Source organism: Plasmodium gaboni, chromosome 12, assembly GCF_001602025.1.
Source record: "Plasmodium gaboni strain SY75 chromosome 12, whole genome shotgun sequence".
Lineage (NCBI taxonomy): Eukaryota > Apicomplexa > Aconoidasida > Haemosporida > Plasmodiidae > Plasmodium > Plasmodium gaboni.
This window is the reverse complement of record NC_031492.1, coordinates 346129-366662: the sequence shown is the minus strand read 5'-3', so window position 1 is coordinate 366662 and position 20534 is coordinate 346129. Positions and strand designations below refer to the sequence as shown.

At 18.4% G+C, this 20534-nt stretch overlaps 8 protein-coding genes across 9 annotated transcripts; 3 read left to right on the top strand and 5 right to left on the bottom strand.

Moving 5' to 3' along the window:
- Positions 1-465: 465 nt before the first annotated feature.
- Positions 466-1389, top strand: PGSY75_1210100 (syntaxin, Qa-SNARE family; the record flags this gene model as incomplete). The annotated part of the gene is made up of 1 exon (XM_018786693.1): positions 466-1389. The coding sequence occupies one exon, from the start codon at positions 466-468 to the stop codon at positions 1387-1389; it is 924 nt and encodes a 307-aa protein (XP_018640558.1).
- Positions 1390-2570: 1181 nt separating this feature from the next.
- On the bottom strand, positions 2571-3853 carry PGSY75_1210000 (putative 50S ribosomal protein L1, apicoplast; the record flags this gene model as incomplete). The annotated part of the gene is made up of 2 exons (XM_018786692.1): positions 2571-3013; positions 3277-3853. 2 exons carry the CDS (start codon positions 3851-3853, stop codon positions 2571-2573), a joined length of 1020 nt encoding a protein of 339 aa, XP_018640557.1.
- Positions 3854-5017: 1164 nt separating this feature from the next.
- On the top strand, positions 5018-7669 carry PGSY75_1209900 (putative ABC transporter, (TAP family); the record flags this gene model as incomplete). The annotated part of the gene is made up of 1 exon (XM_018786691.1): positions 5018-7669. The coding sequence occupies one exon, from the start codon at positions 5018-5020 to the stop codon at positions 7667-7669; it is 2652 nt and encodes an 883-aa protein (XP_018640556.1).
- An 836-nt stretch (positions 7670-8505) lies between these two features.
- On the top strand, positions 8506-9075 carry PGSY75_1209800 (putative ATP synthase mitochondrial F1 complex assembly factor 1; the record flags this gene model as incomplete). Its single annotated transcript, XM_018786690.1, has 1 exon — positions 8506-9075. One exon carries the CDS (start codon positions 8506-8508, stop codon positions 9073-9075), a length of 570 nt encoding a protein of 189 aa, XP_018640555.1.
- Positions 9076-9192: 117 nt separating this feature from the next.
- Positions 9193-10705, bottom strand: PGSY75_1209700 (hypothetical protein; the record flags this gene model as incomplete). Its single annotated transcript, XM_018786689.1, has 7 exons — positions 9193-9236; positions 9364-9398; positions 9784-9825; positions 9911-9936; positions 10018-10212; positions 10308-10592; positions 10688-10705. 7 exons carry the CDS (start codon positions 10703-10705, stop codon positions 9193-9195), a joined length of 645 nt encoding a protein of 214 aa, XP_018640554.1.
- A 622-nt stretch (positions 10706-11327) lies between these two features.
- PGSY75_1209600 (porphobilinogen deaminase) lies at positions 11328-12632 on the bottom strand (the record flags this gene model as incomplete). Its single annotated transcript, XM_018786688.1, has 1 exon — positions 11328-12632. One exon carries the CDS (start codon positions 12630-12632, stop codon positions 11328-11330), a length of 1305 nt encoding a protein of 434 aa, XP_018640553.1.
- Positions 12633-13443: 811 nt separating this feature from the next.
- Positions 13444-16620, bottom strand: PGSY75_1209500 (cGMP-specific phosphodiesterase; the record flags this gene model as incomplete). 2 transcript variants are annotated; one of them, XM_018786687.1, is made up of 4 exons in its annotated part: positions 13444-14247; positions 14375-15174; positions 15424-16398; positions 16593-16620. In XM_018786687.1, 4 exons carry the CDS (start codon positions 16618-16620, stop codon positions 13444-13446), a joined length of 2607 nt encoding a protein of 868 aa, XP_018640552.1. The 2 variants fall into 2 exon arrangements, with proteins under 2 accessions (XP_018640552.1, XP_018640551.1); XM_018786686.1 differs by having other exon boundaries at positions 14375-16398.
- Positions 16621-17668: 1048 nt separating this feature from the next.
- Positions 17669-19930, bottom strand: PGSY75_1209400 (putative cytosolic iron-sulfur protein assembly protein 1; the record flags this gene model as incomplete). Its single annotated transcript, XM_018786685.1, has 1 exon — positions 17669-19930. One exon carries the CDS (start codon positions 19928-19930, stop codon positions 17669-17671), a length of 2262 nt encoding a protein of 753 aa, XP_018640550.1.
- Between the last annotated feature and the right edge of the window lie 604 nt (positions 19931-20534).

The following is a 20534-nucleotide window of genomic DNA, read 5'->3' as shown; positions in this document are numbered from 1 at the left end:
ATATAAATATTTATATTATTTAATATTTATAAATTAAAATAAAAAATAATTATATTTTATAAAAAATTTTTTTTTTTTTTTTTAAAGAAAAAAAAAAAAAAAAAATTTAAAAAAAAAAAAAAAAAAAAAAAAAAAAAAAATTAAAAAAAAAAAAAAAAAAAAAAAAAAAAAAAAAAAAAAATATACATACATATATATATATATATATTTATATTTATATATTTTCATATTTATAATATATAAACGTTCGAATGTGTATAAAATTAATTTGTTTACACATATATATTATATATACCCCTTTAATTTTACTTTTTTTATTAGATATTTTTGCCCATATATATATATATATTAAAATATATGTTTTGTGAATAATATATAATGTGCATATATAATAATTTTTTTTTTTTTTTTTTTATTATTTTATTTATTTGTTTGTTCATTTACACATGTAATATTTAAAAAAAAATGTCATATAAGAATTATGAAAATAACAAGGTGAATAGTACGTCCTTTATTGTAGATGAAGAAAGATCAGATGGAAATGAGAAAAAGATAAAGGACAATATTTTACTTATAAAGAAGAATATGATATATGCAGAAGAGAATTTAGAGAATTTAAAAAATAATTTAATATCAAAGAGAATTATTGAAGCATTACATGAAGAAATACAACAAATATATGTAAAAGTAGTAGAGACAGAACATTTATTTAGAGAGTGGGAAATACGTTTTGCTGAGAATCCATTTGAAAAACAAAAGAAGAAATATATATTTGAGAAATTAAATATTCATTTTAAAAATGAAGTAAATAAATTAGAAAACATATCAATAAATGTCAAAAAGGCAGCTAATGAATTGCCAAATATAGAAAATGGTGAAATGAATTATAATAATAATAATATGAATGGCTTATTAAATAATAAAAAAAAAGGAAATCATAAATTTATATCAAGTGATGATACAATTATAAATAATAATTTTGTTCTAGATCTAGATAAAACATATGTAAATAATGATGATTTTATTGAATCATCTACTTTATATGATTATGAATTTGATCAATGTAGTGAAAACGATTTATTAATAGAAAATGAAATAATTAATGATAAATATGAAGGCATAAAAAAAATACAAGGACAAGTTGCTCAAGCACAAGAAGTTTTTAAAGATCTAGCTAATCTTGTATTTACACAAAAAGAAAATATTGAAATGTTAAATAATAATCTATATGATACTAAAGTAAATACATTTAAAAGTGCAAAAGAATTAAAAAAAACTTATGATAATGTAAAGCAACAAAGATTCTCATGGTTTCTAGCTGTTGTGACATTGATAATATTTATTTATTTTTTATATTTTAAAATATTTCACTTTTCTCTATTCTCATGATTAAAAATAAACATATACATATATATATATATATATATATATATATTATTTTTTTGTGAATTTCATATATATATTTAACATTTTTTATAGTTTATCTGTGTTTTCTTTTGTAAGGAACACATGAAAAAAAAAAAAAAAATTAAGGGCCTACATATTGTTTAAAAATAGGGCATGTGTAGCCACATCATAAAATATATACAATATGTATATATGTATATATGTATATATGTGTGTATTTTTATACATATTTATATTTTAATTTCATTTTGATTGATTACCTATATTTTTATTATTTTTTTTTTTTTTTTTTGTAATATTTATTAAAAACATTATGACATCATATCTTATGGATGTACATATATATATATGTGCGTCCATATTTAAAAAAAAAAAAAAAAAATATATATATATATATATATATATATTATGTATACAAAAATATAACCAGGAAACCCATTGGGGATTTACCTGAGATAAATACGTGGAAAATCTAGGTACACGAAAAATATTTTTAAATAAACTAATCTTTTTTATAATATATTTTTTTTCTGTTTTTCATTATTTGTAACAATAATAGCTAAAAAAAAAAAATAAAATAAAAAATACCCATTCAGGCTTTTATTGCTCGTATGTAAATATATAGATATCTATAAAAAATATCAGACAATATGTTCATTACAAAATATACAAAAAAATTAAATATATAAATAAATTAACATATATTTAAATATATGATATAATAAAAAAATATGATTTTTATTTAAATTAAATACAAATGAATATAAATTTATTATTTCTGTATGACCTATGAAATTTTGATATAAAAAAAGAGGAAAAACTAATCAAAAAAAATATTATATATATGTATATATTTTTTATATTAAGAAAGAAAGATGGATACCATATAAATATAATATATAGGTTGTTCCTCATTCAATTATTTGTTAAAAGTAAAGACAAAATATAAATTATTATTTTTTTTTTTATATGATATGTGTACAAATACAAAATAATCATAGTTTTATAAATGTAGAAAAAAAAAAAAAAAAAAATTAAAAAATATAAATAAATATAAATAAATATATAAATATATAATATTTATATATATTAACAAAATAATGAATAGGGTATTAGGCTTTATCAACATATTACACATAAAAATATGACAGCTTCTTTATTTTTTATAAAGACGTTTTCTTTATTTTAAAAGGGAAACCCATAGTACTACTTAAATAAAGAGTTTTTACGTGTTTAAAATTAAAATGAAAAAATTCAAGATTTTCTAAATGTTCAAATAGATGATTAATATTTTCTCTTATTTCATCATTTGACATATAAACATCTCCAATATTTATATTTAATGTATTTAATTTATTTAATTTAAATATATATGTATTTTCAAATTTAAATAATTTTATATGTTTCGGTAATAAAAATTCACTAACTAATGTTCCACATTTTTCATTAGGCATTAATCCTTTTCTTCCAATCTCTTTTCCTACTTTTGTCAATTTGTGTATACAATCATTTGTGCATATTATAAAATTATTATTCTTTTTCTCTAGTCTAATTTCTTTTTCTTTTATTTTATTTATCAAGTCATCTTCACCAACAACATCAGCTCCTGAATAAATAATATAAATATATATATGTATATATGTATATATGTTTGTGTGTATGAGGTACAAAAATATAAAAAAAATAAAATATACATATAAGAGAAAAAAACAAACTAACATATATATATATAAACATATTATGCTTAAAGGATTATTATCAAAATGTTTCTTTCCTCTTTATTGCCCAAATTTATTTAATATATTCATTCACATGGAAATATATATATATATATATATATATTTTTTTTTTTTTTTTTTTTTTTTTTACCTGACTGGCTAGCTATTTTTTGCAATTTCGAATTAGTTACCACATATACTTTTTTTTCTCTCTTTTTTTTTAAATTATGAGGAAAAGTAATAAACGTTTTTATATTATCATTTTTAGTCATTTTCGATTTTTTCGGATTAAAGGATAAATAAATATCTATACTTTCAACAAATTTATGTATGGCTAAGGTTTTAATTTTTTCTATTGCTTCCATTAATGTATACTCATTAGTTTTTTTTGGTAATATATCAAGGAAATCCTTATATTTTTTAAATATTTTCTTATCCTTTTTTTTTAATTTTACTTTTTTGATTATAGCATCGTTTGTTTCGTTACCAGGTGTGATAACAGTAGACGGTTGGACGTTAATCAGATTTTTTTTATTTTTTTCCACAAGGTACTTTTTATCTTTTAAAATTGTCCTATTCTTGTTTTTATAAAAAACATTATTATAATGAGGAGCTTCATTTATTTTACATATGTAATTCGTTACAAAAGATTCAATAGTAGTATGAAAAATGTGTATGAATATAAAAAGAACTTTTATAATTTTTCTGTATCCATTTTTTAAAGTCATTCTTTTATTTTAAATTGTTTTTTTTTTTTTTATTTTGTAATCAAGGTTCTTTCCTCAAAAGGGAAAATATCTGTATACATATAATATATATATGTGTTAATTTTTGCTGCCTTGATATAAATATATAAACATATATATTTATATATATATATAATATATATATATAATATATTTTTTTTTTATGTACTAATCATTATCACATGTTTTTTTCCCCATCAATCCAATTTAATCAACTTTACTCAAACATTTTTTGAAAATTTTTTATTTTAAGTAAAAAATATTTATGTGATTCATAAGAGTGGCTGTTCCCTCTTATTTTCTTTTTTTCTCTTAAAATTATAAGTCACACAAAAAAATAAAAAAGAAAAACAAAATAAATTATATATATATATATATATATATAATTATTTTTATGAGAATAAAATTTTTACATACAAACAAATTCATGTACTTATAAATCTTCTTATTTTATAAATGTATAATTTATTTGATTACCCAAGTTTATTATGATAAAATTAGGAAAATCATTTATTCTCATATTATTTTATATTAACAATTATGTTATAGTTTCAAAAAAAAAAAAAAAAAAATTGTACAACACATATATTAAATATTTTTTTATGATATATATCCATACAATAATATATTATTACAATATTAGTTCATCGATTAAATAGATAAAAAAAATAATTTTATGGATTGTCTTCTAAATTGTGTTTTTTTTTTTTTTTTTCTTCCTTTTTTTTATTTTAATTCCTAAATGTAAATGAATATATATATATTTATATATTTATCATATATATGTGTTTAATTTTTTTTTTCCTTTTTTTTGGCCATCCGATAAAATAAATTATATAATATGATATATATAGTTCGCCCTTAGTAAATATTTTGTATAATATTTATTATAATTTATATATGTATATATCTTTTTCTTTTGGGGGGTAAAATTGATAAGAAGAAATAATTAAATTTTTTTCTCCAAAAGTAAAAAATTAATATACATAAAAAGAGGTACATATGAATAAATAAAATATATATACATATATATATATATATATATATATATATATATATATATATATATATTTATTTATTTACCATGGCAGATATATATAACTTTTCTATTTTGTTACATTCAATATACAACAGAATACATACGTAATGATAATAAAACGGCATCTGATAAACTACTATTATATAATTAATAATAACAATAATGGTTCTTTTTTGTTTGGAAAGAATGTAAGAAATGTAAGCAATTATAAAAATCATGGAAATGCATTATTTTATAATAATGTGGGAATAAATAATATACACACTTATAAGAAATATTCTGTGTCAGGAGGAAGAGATTTTTTTTTTTTAAACCATAAAAGTGGAAGAATGACATGTTATTATAAAAGTATGGGTATATATAAAAATATTAATAATAAGGATGGTGATAATAATAGTAATATAAAATATTCAATTATGAGAAAGAGGGGAAAAAATATATTTAATAATATGATAAATAATTATGCGAATAAAAGATGCTTTAGGTCCTATTTATTTCATACAGATAAAAAATCGATTATTGATAATATAAAAGATAAATTTAATGAAGTGTTTGCAAAAAGGATAGGTGGAAATAATACCACCACCAACAATAATAATAATAGTAATAATAATAGTAATAGTAATAGTAATAATAATAGTAGTAATAATGATAATAATAAAAGTAATAGTAACAATGTATCGTCATTAAAAGATTTATTTAATATTTTAAAAAAAGAAAGGAAATATTTAGGGTTTGCTATGTTTTGCTTAATAATATCTTCCTTAGGACAAATGGTATTCCCAATGTGTATAAGTAGAATAATAAATATGTATGGTGGCAAAGAAGAATCATTAAAATATTTAACAAATGAAATTTATAAAACTGTGTTATTAATATTAGGTATATCTACTTTCAGTTTCTTTAGAATATATTTTATAGAAACATCTATTGAAAAAATAACAAGAAGATTAAGAACACATTTTTTTGAAAAAGTATTAAATCAAGATGTAGATTTTTTTAATAAACAAAAAACAGGAGAATTAATAAATAGATTATCTAATGATATAGAAATATCATCTAAATTTTTAATACATTTATCATTTGGTATAAGAAATTTTATATCAGCATTAATAGGTGGTATATGTGCCTTACATATATCTCCAAGAAATTTATTTCAATCGTTTCTATTACCTGTTTCTGGTTGTTTATTAATAGGTACATCATATGCAAAATTTGTAAAAAAAATAAGTGTTTTAAAACAAGAAAAACTTAGTTCATGTATTGATTTTGCTTCAGAAAAAATTCATAATATTAGTAACGTACGTTTATTAAATGGTGAGTCATATGAAAAAAAAGAATTTATAAATTATTTAGAAGATGTATATAAAATAGGAAAAAAACATTCATTAGTAAAATCTGGGAACCATTTTTTATTTTTTAGTATTATCTCTTTATTTTTATTACATTTAATATATTATGGTAATTATTTAATAGCACATAAATTTATAAATACAGGAGACTTATTTTCACTCATAATGTATTCATTGTTTTGTGGTAGTGGCATACAAGGAATGATGCATGCCATTGGAGATATACAAAAATGTTTAGGCTCCTGCTCAAAAGTATTACAAATTATAAATTTGCCTGATAATAATTTTCAAAATTATTGGAATAAAACATCCATTGATTTTTTAAAAGGTAATAACTTCTCAATCACATTTGATAATGTTTCTTTTTCATACGATAATATAAAGGAAAATATAAATAAAAATGTAAATGATAATATAAATAAAAATGTGAATGATAATATAAATAAAAATGTGAATGATAATATAAATAATAATTGTAATAAAAAATTTGCCTTGAAAAATGTTTCATTCTTTTTACCTCATAACAAATCTGTTGCTATTGTTGGAAAAAGTGGTAGTGGAAAAACAACCATTTTGAATTTACTCACCAAAAAAAATGACCTGAACGGGTCAGGCAAAATTTGTGTGGGAAATATTCCAATAAATAAAATTAATTCTGCAGTGTTACGATCAATTGTGGGTGTTATAACTCAGGACCCATTTTTATTTAACTTGACTGTGCGTGAGAATTTGATGTATCCTTATAAGGCATATGAGGAGATGTTAAAAGATCAGATAAGATTAATAGAAGAGAATCAAGGAGGGCTTATTAAAAATATAATGAATAATGAAAATATAAAAAAAGAAAATAACGATGGTAATAATACAATTAATAATAAATATGACCATGAAGAATATATTAATAAAAATGATAGGAAATATACATATGAAATATATACTTTTTTATTAAAAGAATTACAAAAGATACAAGAAGAAATAAAGAATAATTTATCTTCTGATAAAATGAAAAATATTTATAATGATTTACATATTGATGAATTTTTAAAAAATCATTTTAATTACGACAACATGAATGTTGGTGTTAATGGCACATCCTTATCAGGTGGACAAAAACAAAGAATATATTTAGCACAGAATTTAATTAAGAATAATAAAATATTAATATTAGATGAACCTACATCTTCTCTAGATAAACTATCAGAAAATATTATAAATAAAGCACTAATTAAATATATGAAGGATAAAACAACTATTATCTTTACACATAGATTAGACTTATTGAATTATGTTGATTATATAGGAGTAATAGAACAGGGTCAAATAATTCAATTCGATAAAAGAGAAAATGTACTACAAAAACCATGTCCAATATTAAAAAATATACTTACACAAGGTGTCAGTGAATAATTAATATTATATATATAAATAATATATATATAATATATTAATGTTATATTTTTTGTATGGGGATATTCCATTTAATCTTTAATTCAATTAAAAAAAAAAAAAAAAAAAAAAAAAAAAAAAAAGATTGTATTCCTTTATTCTATATATTGCCATTATAGATATATTTTATACATATAATTTTTTTTTTAAATATATATCTTTATATACATTCTATATTAATTAAACATTTAACCTATATATATATATATATATTGTTAATATTTATTTTACATTGGTGTTTTTTTTTTTTTTTTTTTTTTTTTTTTGGTTCATATTTTTAATAATGCTCATTTAAAATTTAACTTTACCTTTTTTTTATACTTTTAAAATATAAACATTAAAAAGAAAAATATTTTTAATACGTGAAGATAAAAAAATAAATAAATAAATAAATAAATATATATATATATATATATATATATAATATTCATAAATTTATTTCTTTATATTTATTTCTTGTCATATATAGGTATGACCATTGAATGATACATACTCTATATAATTATAATTAATTAATGTGCACATATAAACAATATAAAATTATATATGTTAATTTTTATTATTAATTAAATTCTGTTTGTTTAATAAAAAAATAGTATGTTTATAAATTATAATTCATAAGAAAATAAAAAATAAAAATAAAAATAAAAAAACTAATAAGGAGAAATAATAAAATGATCATATAATAAAAATTATATAAATAAATAAATATATATATATATATATATATATATATATATATATATATATTTTATATGTTTTTTTTTTTTTTTTTATGAGTTTATAAAATATGGATAATGTTAACAAACTTGAGTAAGAAAAGATTTTATTTCTCCCTGCCTTGTTCTCGTGATTTAAAAAATATTGTCAAGTTGCCCTTATTAGAAAGAGAAGATAAATATAAGATAATAAATATATGGAAAGAAAAATATAAAGATAATAAATATGTAATATCAGATTATATGGATATAAATAAATATGAAGTAATAAAAAATAATTGTAAAAATAATTCTCATTTTATTATACCCTTTAAAAATAATAATGGATATATAACTTATTACACACAATTTATTGATTGTAAATTAATTTTCATTACATCATTAGAATATTATAATAAATATAAAACTAATTCAACTCCATTTATTACATTACATTTTTTTGATGAATTCAAAAAGAAAGAAATTATTCTATCGAAAATACATATAATTAATCCAGCCATAACTAAATATCAAGCTATTAAAATTTATAATAATATTCTTTCTTTTTATTATGACACAAATTATTTCCAGTATGTAAAAAAATTTAATAATGACAGTAGAAATTTTAATTATGAGAAATTTTTAGAAAAATTTAAAGAAATTTTTTAAATTAAATTAAAAATATATATATATATAATTCTGTGTATTTTAAATGAGTTTATATGATAAAATATTATCTGTCCATCTTTTTAAAATCGTAAGTTTCTTTTTTTTTTTTTTTTTTTTTTATTCATTTCGTTTACGTATTTCATCCCAGCTAATAGAGTTGCCTTAAAAAAAAAAAATAATAAAATAAACAAGCAAAATATATATATAAATATATGTATATCATTGATACATATAATATGTGATAATATATACAATAAGAAATATTTTAAATGCATTTCTATTTTTTACTTTCGTTAGGATCCTTTAAAAAGTAATAATCTTGCCTATGAAGAATGAACAGACATTACATATATTATATATATATATATATATATATATATATATATGCATGTATATTTTCTTTTTTTTTTGTAAGTTTATAATTTAATTAATACAATTCATATTTGTATACTGCACATATTAATTTTAAAAAAGTATTATAATTTGTTATATATATATATATTTATGTATATATTTATTTCTTTTTTTAAGAATATTTTTCTAAGGTTTTTATCATATTTTTTAAATTTTCATCTGTGCAAATTGACATATCTTTGCATCTAAAAATGAACCATGTAATATATTATATATATATATATATATATATATATATATTATTTAAATAAATATATAAATAATTTTAAATTAGATATATACAATTAAACATACCTTTCTAACTCATCAAGTTGTTCTTTCATAATGGTGTTATTTCTAAAAAAAAATATGATGAATAAATAAATAATATATATTTATAATATGCGCATAACAATATAAACATATAATATTTTTAACTTACAAATCAGGAATTAAGTCCAAATTATTCTATAAAAAAAAAAAAAAAAAAAAAAAAAAAAATTATAACAAATAAATAATTATATATATATTTTTACACATTTATATTACATTCTCTTTTTCCTGAGTATGGATATTCAAAGGAATATCATGATCATTCATATAATTATATGAATTTATATTATCTTTATCTTCATTTTTTTTTATTTCTTGAGGTGATACTTTAATCGTATCATCATTAATATCTAGTATGTCGTTTAAAACTTCTTTTGCTTTATCTGTCATAGTAGTCTTAGAACTTAATATCTAAAATAAAATGAATATATATATATATATATATATATAAGATAATAAAAAGTATATACTTTCACTTATATTTTTTTTTTCAACTTATGACTTACCTCTATATAGGCTTTTCTCCTATATATTTTATTTATAACCATAGATGTATAAACACCCAGAGAAAATGTCAGAAAAAACCTTGATACAGGTGTTATATAATTCTTGTATTTTTTACATAAGAAATATATTAAGGAAGCATTAAGCACTCCACTACCAATACTATAATTAGCACACTTATAAAATTTCTTCTTTTCTTCTTGATCTAATATATATTTATTTTCTATCATCCATTTGCTCATATTATATTCAAACAACCTCCACTGATGTTCTTTCATATTCATTATCTATATATATATGAAGGAAGAAAAAAAATGATTTAAATAAATAAATAAATAAATATATATATATATTATTTTCCCACTTTTTTATATTTTGTTACCTTTTTGTTTTCTTCCATTTTTATATGTTTTAGGTAGACAAAAAAAATATATATATCGTAAAATATATTATACAATATATGTATATATTAATATTCAATGAACAAATAATCTCATTTAAAAATGAATACTCAAACAGAAAAAATATAATTTATCTTATAGTATTAATCAATGTACATATTAAATAATTTGATCTTAATATAAAAACAAAAAAAATAAAATAAATAAAAAAATAAGATATAAGAACAAACTATAAACTAAACATTATGCTAAGAATTATTAAAATATAATATTATGCTAAGAATTATTAAAATATAATTTTTTTGTAAATATATATATATATATATCTTTTTTGGGGGGAAAAAATTTTAAAATGTTATTATGTATTTTGAAATACTCTTAATTTTTTAATGAAAGAAATTATATATACAAACACATTTATAAAGAATATTATCAGAAAGATCTTAAAAAAAAAAAAAAAAAAATATATATAATAAAAAAAGAAAATATATATATATATATATATATATAATATAATATGTATATATTTCCTATTAATGCATATAAAAATTTGACACTTTTCCTTTTTGTTTTGTTTTGTTTTTTTCTTTTTAATATATATATATTTTTTATATTATTATATCATTTATTATTTAAAAGGTGCCATTCAGCCTCAGCTTTTATTTTCTTAAACTTTTCAGTGCCTATAATTTCCTTTATTTTAATAGCAGCATTAGGGCCAATTTCTTTATAATTATATATTGTACCTTTTTGTTTTACCTGATATTTGTTATATCCATGTATGTCATTAATTATTACATTTAAATATATATCTTCATTTTTTATTTTTGTATAGCCTCCTATAGGCATCATACAATTTCCATCGATATGATATAAAAAGGATCTTTCTATTTCTGCCATCATTTGTGACTTTTTGTTGTTTATATTTTTTAAAAGGTTGGAAATGAAATGATTTTTTTTGTGTGACGTAACTGCTATAATACCTTGACATAAGGCAGGATAAATCACTTTTTTATTCAATTTTTGTATATTAACATGACACAAATCAACACACTTTTTATTATTACATTTGAGAAGAAATGGTTTGTACATATTTTTCTGTTCTTTATTTTTTAGGAGATTTTTAAGATTCGTTTTTTTTATTAATCTTTCTATACCACACATAGCTATTATTAAGGCGTCGACCTCTCCATTATATAATTTCTCAATTCTTGTATTTATATTTCCTCTTATATTTTTTACATAAATATTTTTATATCCTTTTTTAATTTGACTTCTTCTTCTTAAGGAGGATGTACCAATAGTATATAATGTATCATTTTTATGATCATTTTCTTTTTTGTTAATACTAATATCTTCTATTATTGATACACTTTTCATCATATTCAAATCATTGATGCTTTTATATTTTATAGATAAAAAGGCATCATTTATTGTATCTCTTTTTAAAAAACATGATAATTCAATATCATCAGGTAATAATATAGGAACATCTTTCAAAGAATGTACACACAAATCTACATTTCCATTTATTAATTGTTCATCCAATTCTTTTGTAAATATTCCTTTCCCGCCATATAATCCAACACTCTTATTATCTAATATATTATCACCTGTTGTTTTTATATATTTAAATGTTATATTTATATTTTTATTCATTTTTTTAAAGTATGACATTAGTTTTTTTCTCACTTTGTCACTTTGTTTTAAGGCTAAAGGAGAATCACGAGTTCCTATAATTATTTCGTTCTTATTTGCATATGAAGAATATAGTCTTTCGTTTAAATTTTTTTTCCTGAACGGGTCAGGTTTTATTTTACAAAAATTATGACTGTTCAGAAAACATTTTTTAATTACATATTTATGTCTTTTGGCTGTACAGTATTTAAAAATTATAATAAATGAGAGGAACGATAATAAATACATACTTTATATCATATTAAAAAATTATGTGTGATAAATAAAATAAGAAAAATATATACATATGTATATATATTTGTATGTATTTATATATTTATATATTTATTTATTTATTTGTTGTTGTTTTTATATAAAAAATAATATATATATATTATATATGCTGATATATGATTTGTCCACTTGTTTTATTTTTATATAAGAAGGAATATGAAATAAATAAAAAATATAAAATATAGGAATAATATATATTATGAAAAGTATGAATATTTATATATAATATTACTTAATGAAGATATACCAAAATAATAAATTATAAAATATATAATTTACTTACAAATAAAAATTAAATTTTACTTATTTTTTTGGTTTTTCAATAAAATGAACACATATTTATTATAAGTGTTACATGTTTTATGCAGTAATATAGGAGTGCTTAAAGTGTTGTTTATAAATATATAAATAAATAAATATATATATATTGTCATTTTATTTATGTAGAGAAAGATAATAAATGAACACATTTCTTTAAAAAAAAAATTGAGTAAAATAATGATTTTATTTGTTTTCATCAAAGAGTGAATTACTAAACAGTATTTTAAAATAATATAAAAATAAAAGATAAGCGGTGAAATATAATATATATATATATAAAACAAATATAGTTTGTTCACAAAAAATATAACATATTATCATATATATATATATATATATATATATATATTTATGTTGTATTTATATAAAAAAACATAATATATAAAACAAAAACACACACATATATATATACAATCGTCAAATGTATTTTTCGATTTGTTTATTTTTATTCAAATTTGATGAGCTCAAGTTTGCTTAACAAGTTTTCGTCCTTATACTTTTCGTGCAAACCTAAATTTTGATTATCATTTTTATGGCCTTCCCAACGTTCTATATTGTTTTCAATTGGTTGTATACAATGAGTATATACGTCATTATTTTTACATATATAATTTAATTCATTGAATAAAGGGATACATAAATGTTTTAAAAAATCAATTTGTGAAAAAGCTAATTTATTCATAGTATCAATATCACATAAAAAGCTATTTTGTATATTTAATGATTTTTCTAGTAAACCTTGTAAATAAAATTCTTCATTAATTTTGAGAGTCCATTGAAGATGTTTTTTCCATTCAAGTGTTGAGTGTCCAATATCTGATGCTTTTAAAATAAGACAGAATATTTGCCATATTTGATCATTTGATAAATTATCATAATCTATAAATTCTTTTGAAGTTCTAAAATCAGAAATATATTCAAAATGGTTTTTCATATCAGTTGATAAAATAGCTCTGATGATATTTTTTTTGCATGAAATAAAAATATGATAAGGATAATATTCAAAGATATTATAATTTGGATTTTTGAGAGTTTTAAAGAGTAACGAACAATGATAATTTTCTAGAACACTATTATCATTATATGTTAGTGCTAAATTATTTTCTGAATTGATAAGGAAATAATTATTGAGTCCAGGATGTCCTGTATCATGACATAAGGAAGATATATGTAAGCAAAATTCGTCAATAGCTGATATTTTGTGGTTCATATCTAGCATGAAAAGCATACTCTTGCTAAAATGAGCTACCTAAAAAGGAACATACAAAAAAAAAAAAAATATATATATATATATATATATTTATTTATGTTGTATTTTTATTTGTATAAACACAAATTCTATGTATTTACCCCTATATAATTTATTTTTTATATACCTGGGCTGCGTGGAGACTAGTGTGATAAGGAACATCATTATAATAAGAACACATCTTGAAAAGAAATTTTTTCAATTTTTCTTTATCAAAATTAGCTTCTAATACACCTAGTGGATATAATAATTTATAACCTATAGATATAAATGTATTTCCTTTATATATATTTTCAATATTACCATTCCAGTCATATATATCATTATAATGTTCTTGAAACTTAGATGATAATAAAGAATGCATATTAGAAAATGAATTAAAAGATATTCTGTTAAGACTATTTGATAAAACTGATTTAGATACTTCTTGAGCTAATGGATTATTTAGATACATTTTGTCTAAACACCATATATTATAAACTTTTTCAAATTTTCTATATTTTCCTATTTGTACTTGATTAATATTTTTTGTCCTTAATATATTATCACAATTTTTAATTTTTTCTTTGATTTTCTTTATATTTGTTAATAGATTTTGATTTGGATTTTCTTCAATTATATTAATAGTCTCTGTTATATGTTTGAAATTATTTAATATGTCTTCTATGGGTGATGTAGGTATAGTATTATCTATTGAAAAATATTTAGTAAAATAAACATTATTAATGTTTGTATTCGTTCTTTTGTTTATTCGTCTTTCCATGAGATTATTTTTTTTGATATATAGTATTCTATATTTTTTTTCATATACATATTCATAATATAAAGATGTGATAATCTTAAAAATAAAAAGAAATGAAAAAAATAAAAAAGCAATAAAAGGACACAAGAAATTATCAAATGGGAAATGTATAACTGTATAAAAATCTAAAGTAAAAAATATATAATAATATAGAAAAATAAATAAAATAGAAAAAATTGAAAATCTACAATTATATAGGAAACTATAAAGAATCATATAATTTTTTAAAAAACAAAATATAAATATATATATAATATTAATTAATACAAATAACATATTTTGAAAAACAAAATAATTTTGATAAGTATTATTATTCATTTTGACAGAATAAGATGAATATTTTAATATAAGAAAACTATATAAAAATGTAACACATACAAAGATATAGGATGATATATATGAAGAATATATTATATTATCAATTTTTTTTAAATGTAAAAATAGAGAATATAATATAAATGATAAGAAAAAAATGATATCGAAGAAAAATTTTAATATACTTAAATGAAAAATTAATGGATGTGTATATATATTTTTTAAAAGTATAAAATATAAAACAACAAAATATATAAAACATATAAAAATCATATATAGACTATGTAAAAATATTTTAAAAGGAAATGATGAATAAAATGTATTTAAAAATATTTCTTCAAAATGTAAATTTTGAAAAATTAAAAATCCATCTATATTTTTTATATCATTATTATTATAAGAATTATTTATATTCTCTTTTTTATTCAAAATAATATTTTTGTAATGAATTATTTTTTTCATCAAGTTAAACATAAGATATTCATAAAACGATGAATTATATTTAAAGAATATTTGTTCATATATATAATTATAGGTATAATCATTTTTTATATTTATATCGTCTATATTGTTTGCATTATATTTGTTATGTTTTGAACAACTTGAGTTATTTGAATGGTTAAGGTTATAATTAATATTATCATTACTATAACTGTTATTAATATTATTTCTAATATTGATATTATTTGTCACATTTTTCTTATTTGTAATATTCATATTATTATTGTTGTATGGATTCATTTTATATATTTCATAGGAACTATTTTTTAAATATAAAAAATATGTAACATATTTTCTGATAGTACATATAAATTTACAACATAGACTATTAACACAATTGAAATATTCCATGTCTGATTTCTTTTTAGCTTTATCTTTTATAGATTTCCATAAAGAATCTTTTGTATGTTCAATAGAAAATTTTTCTGATATCAAAAAACTTTCTTTCTTAAAAGGATAATTAATAATTTCTTCATCCAATTTTTTATCAAAAGATTTTGATAATTTTTTGTCCACATAAAACTTGGGTTGAACTATATTTCAAAAAAAAAAAAAAAAAAAATAAAAAATAATATAAAAAAAATAAAATAATATAAAAAAAAATAAAATAATATAAAAAAAAATAACATAATATAAAAAAAAATAACATAATATAAATACATATAAATAATATAATATGTATAATATTATATCTATCTTTTATTACTTTTATATCTTATTAACTTACATGTTTGGTCTACTTTTGTATCCATCATAAAATTTTTTTTTATATATCTTATATTTGTATTTTTTTGTTTTTTTTACATATGTTTATGTGTGTACTATTTCTTTCAAAAATTAAATTAATCCATATATAAATATATATATATATATATATATATATAATATTATGAAGACAGCGCAACAGAAAATAACACTAAAAGTGATATATGTTGAAAAGTATATATGTATATATAAATATTTATTTTATTTTGTTTTATTTTTTATTAAATAATATTTCTGTTGATTGTTATATTGTCTTATTTCTAATTCGTTGTATAATATATAATATATAATATATATATATATATATATATATATATATATATATTAAAATTTTTGTACGTCCTTTTTTTTTGTATAAATCTTTATATTTTAATGATATAGAAAAATTATGATAATTAAAAAGAAAAAAATAAATTAATTAAATGTTTATATTTACATATATATATATATATATATATATATATATATATATGTACATATTATATATGGATTATATATATATAATATTATAACAATTAGAGATACCTTTTATAAATTATTTTTAATATATTAAAATGTTTATGATCGTGTTAATTAAAGGAACAAAAACTAACATGAAAAAAGAATAGAAAAAATAAAAAATAATTTTTTTTTTTCACATTGATATTATTGTTATAATTTTAAAAGAGGGAATAGAAAAATAAAAAAAAAAAAAATATATATATATATATATATATATATATATATATATATATGTATGTATGTATGTATGTATTCATTTTTAAATATATATATATATATATATATATATATATATATATGTATGTATGTATGTATGTATCTGTGTGTATATTTATATTATAAATATAATATTGAACGATATAAATATTTTTCATGGGAAAATATAAGATACACCCACAAATTAAATATAAAATGAATAATATGACAGAATGATAATATGAAAATATATATCAAGTGGGAATATCCACATATATATATATATATATATTTATTTATTTATTTATTTATATATGTTTGCATATTTTTTACCTTTTTTAATCATCCCTTTGTGTATTTCCATATATTTATGACACAATCATCTCCAGCGGTGGCCAATAAAAAGTAATCTTGATATTTTTGAGGGCACCAGACAACACAATTAACATCACTCATATGTGCATTATCTATATTTGATATGAGTTCCCATTCTTCATTAATTTTTTTGAATATTTTTAATGAATTATCAAATGATGAAGCTGCTATTAAATCTTCATATGCATTCCAATCAATATAACTAACACTTCTTTTATGATATCCTTGTATAACATTATTTACTTTCCAATCATCAAAATTTGTATCATTTATATTTTGATCTTTATTATTTATATTTTGTTTAATTGTTGAATTAGTATCTTCTGAGATATGTATGGATGTTTCTTGAAAATCTTCAACATATTCTTTTTTTTGTTTATTATCATTTTCTATATTTGTATGGTTACTAATTTTATCTATAAGATCATTATTAATTATTTCATCAGTTTGTATATTATTTATTATATCATTATCTATATTTTTAGTAACATTATCTTTTATATTATTATTACTTTTATTATGTTGTTCTTTTTTCTTTAAATCATTATTGATATTTGTATTATCTTCAACTTGTGAGAAATTATATACATATTTAAAAAGACCATTATTAAAATATAAGGGCACAAAATTATGTTGAATATATACTTTAGATAATGCACTTAAATCATCTTTTTGTTCTGAATAATTTACTATTTTAATATTTGATGAAATGTATTTTTGTTCATTTTCTTTTTTACTTTTAATTTCTTTAAATTTACTAAAAAAGTTGGTTGTTTTTTTAAATATTTTATTTTCACTTTTTACTTTAGATTTTACAACCTCTTGGTTATTATTTTTATTTATCTCTGTATTGTTTATATTTTCTTTGCTTCTTGATTTTGCTTCTGTCATTTGATTGGTCCCTTCTTCCGGTTCTTTACCTTCACATGTTTGATTGAACTGAACACCACCATCAATATGGTTATTACTATTACTATTACTATTACTATTATTGTTGTTGTTATTATTTATTGTATCATTACTTTGTGCTACATTTTTATTTTCACATGTCGTGTTATTATCATTAATTTTTTCTTCGTCCATATTTTTGCTTGTTTCCTTACTATATGAACTGTCTTTTACATCCTTTATCGCTTTTTCATATAGAAAAGGATACTTATTCAAATTATATTTTAATTTTTTATCACTCTTCCAAATTCTAATGGTTTTATCATCTGAGCAAGTAGCAAATTGAGAACCGTCAAAATTAAATGTCACACACCATACAACTGAAGTGTGCTCGTTTAATGTTTGTATACAATTCCACTCATTCATTATTTTAGTCCATAATTTTAAAGAATTATCATAAGATAAGGATATAAATGTGTTTTCACTTAAAGGGCACCATGAGACAAATTTTATGTCTTCTGTGTGTGCTGTAAGATAAGCATCGAAGTGGAAATCTAGACTACTACTATGTTGTAGATTATTATTTTTGTCAAGGCTTGATAGAGTTTGATTATCTTGAAGAATAAAATCACTTGTGTTATTTTTATCACTATTATCATTTTTGATATTATCATAATTATTATCATCATCATTTTTAATATTATCATGATTATTTTTATTATTATCAGGGTTATTTTTAATATTATCATCATTATTTTTAATATTATCATCATTATTTTCATTATTATCATTATTACTTTCATTATTATAACTTGCATGGTTCTTACTGTTCATATCTGTCTTTCCAACTTCACCCTTTGCATGAACCCATATACTTTTATCTCTACCACATGTTACAATATATTTATTTGAAGGATGAATCGAGGCGCATTTAACTTCCTTTTCATGACCTTCTAACATTTTATAATAGACCCATTTATCATTATTATTTTTTTTATATATTGAGCATTTAGAATCAAATGAAGCAACAACAAAAAAACTTCCATCTTTAGAAAATTCAATATGTCTTAAAGATTTTTCATGACATGTTTCTATAATATCATAAATATCGAATTCTATATTACTTTTAATCTGAGTCTTTTCACCGAATATATTTAAAGCTTTTTTCATTATCTTATTACTATTATTAGTTTTTCTTATCTTCTCATTATTTTTTTTTACCCATATCATAATATATTTATCAGCACCTACAGAAGCTAAATAATTCCCATCTGGGCTCCAGCAAATACTCCATATCCTCCTCTTATGATTTTCTAAATTTACAACTAATTCAAGTACCATTCTAAAAAAAAAAAAAAAAAAAAAAAATATACATATAAATAAATAAATATATATATATATATATATTATTTTATGTGTAATGTAAATATATATAGCGTGAGTGTTATATTTTATTTCCTAATTATACTTCATTATTTATATTGACATATATCGTGAGTGTTATATTTTATTTCCTAATTATACTTCATTATTTATATTGACATATATACATATATATATATATATATATTACACACATTTTTTTTTTATATTTATCATTTAGGGGTATATAATAAAAATATAATTCTTCACATCTTTATAAATAAAATAAAAAAGTACCTTCAATTTTTTACTAGACTATTTCAATCAAATTTAACAGTTTAAAATTTATATTGTTTTAATTTTTTTTTTTTTCTCTCTTTTTTTCTTTTTTTTTAAAAGAGAAAAGGAAATAACGTACACATACGCATATTAAAAAAAAAAAAATAGAAACATATATATAAATATATATAATATATATATATATATATATATATATATATATTATTTAATATATTATATATATTTTTTTTTTTTTTTTTTTTTTTTTTTTAAATTAAATTTTTATTATTTTATTTTTTTTTTT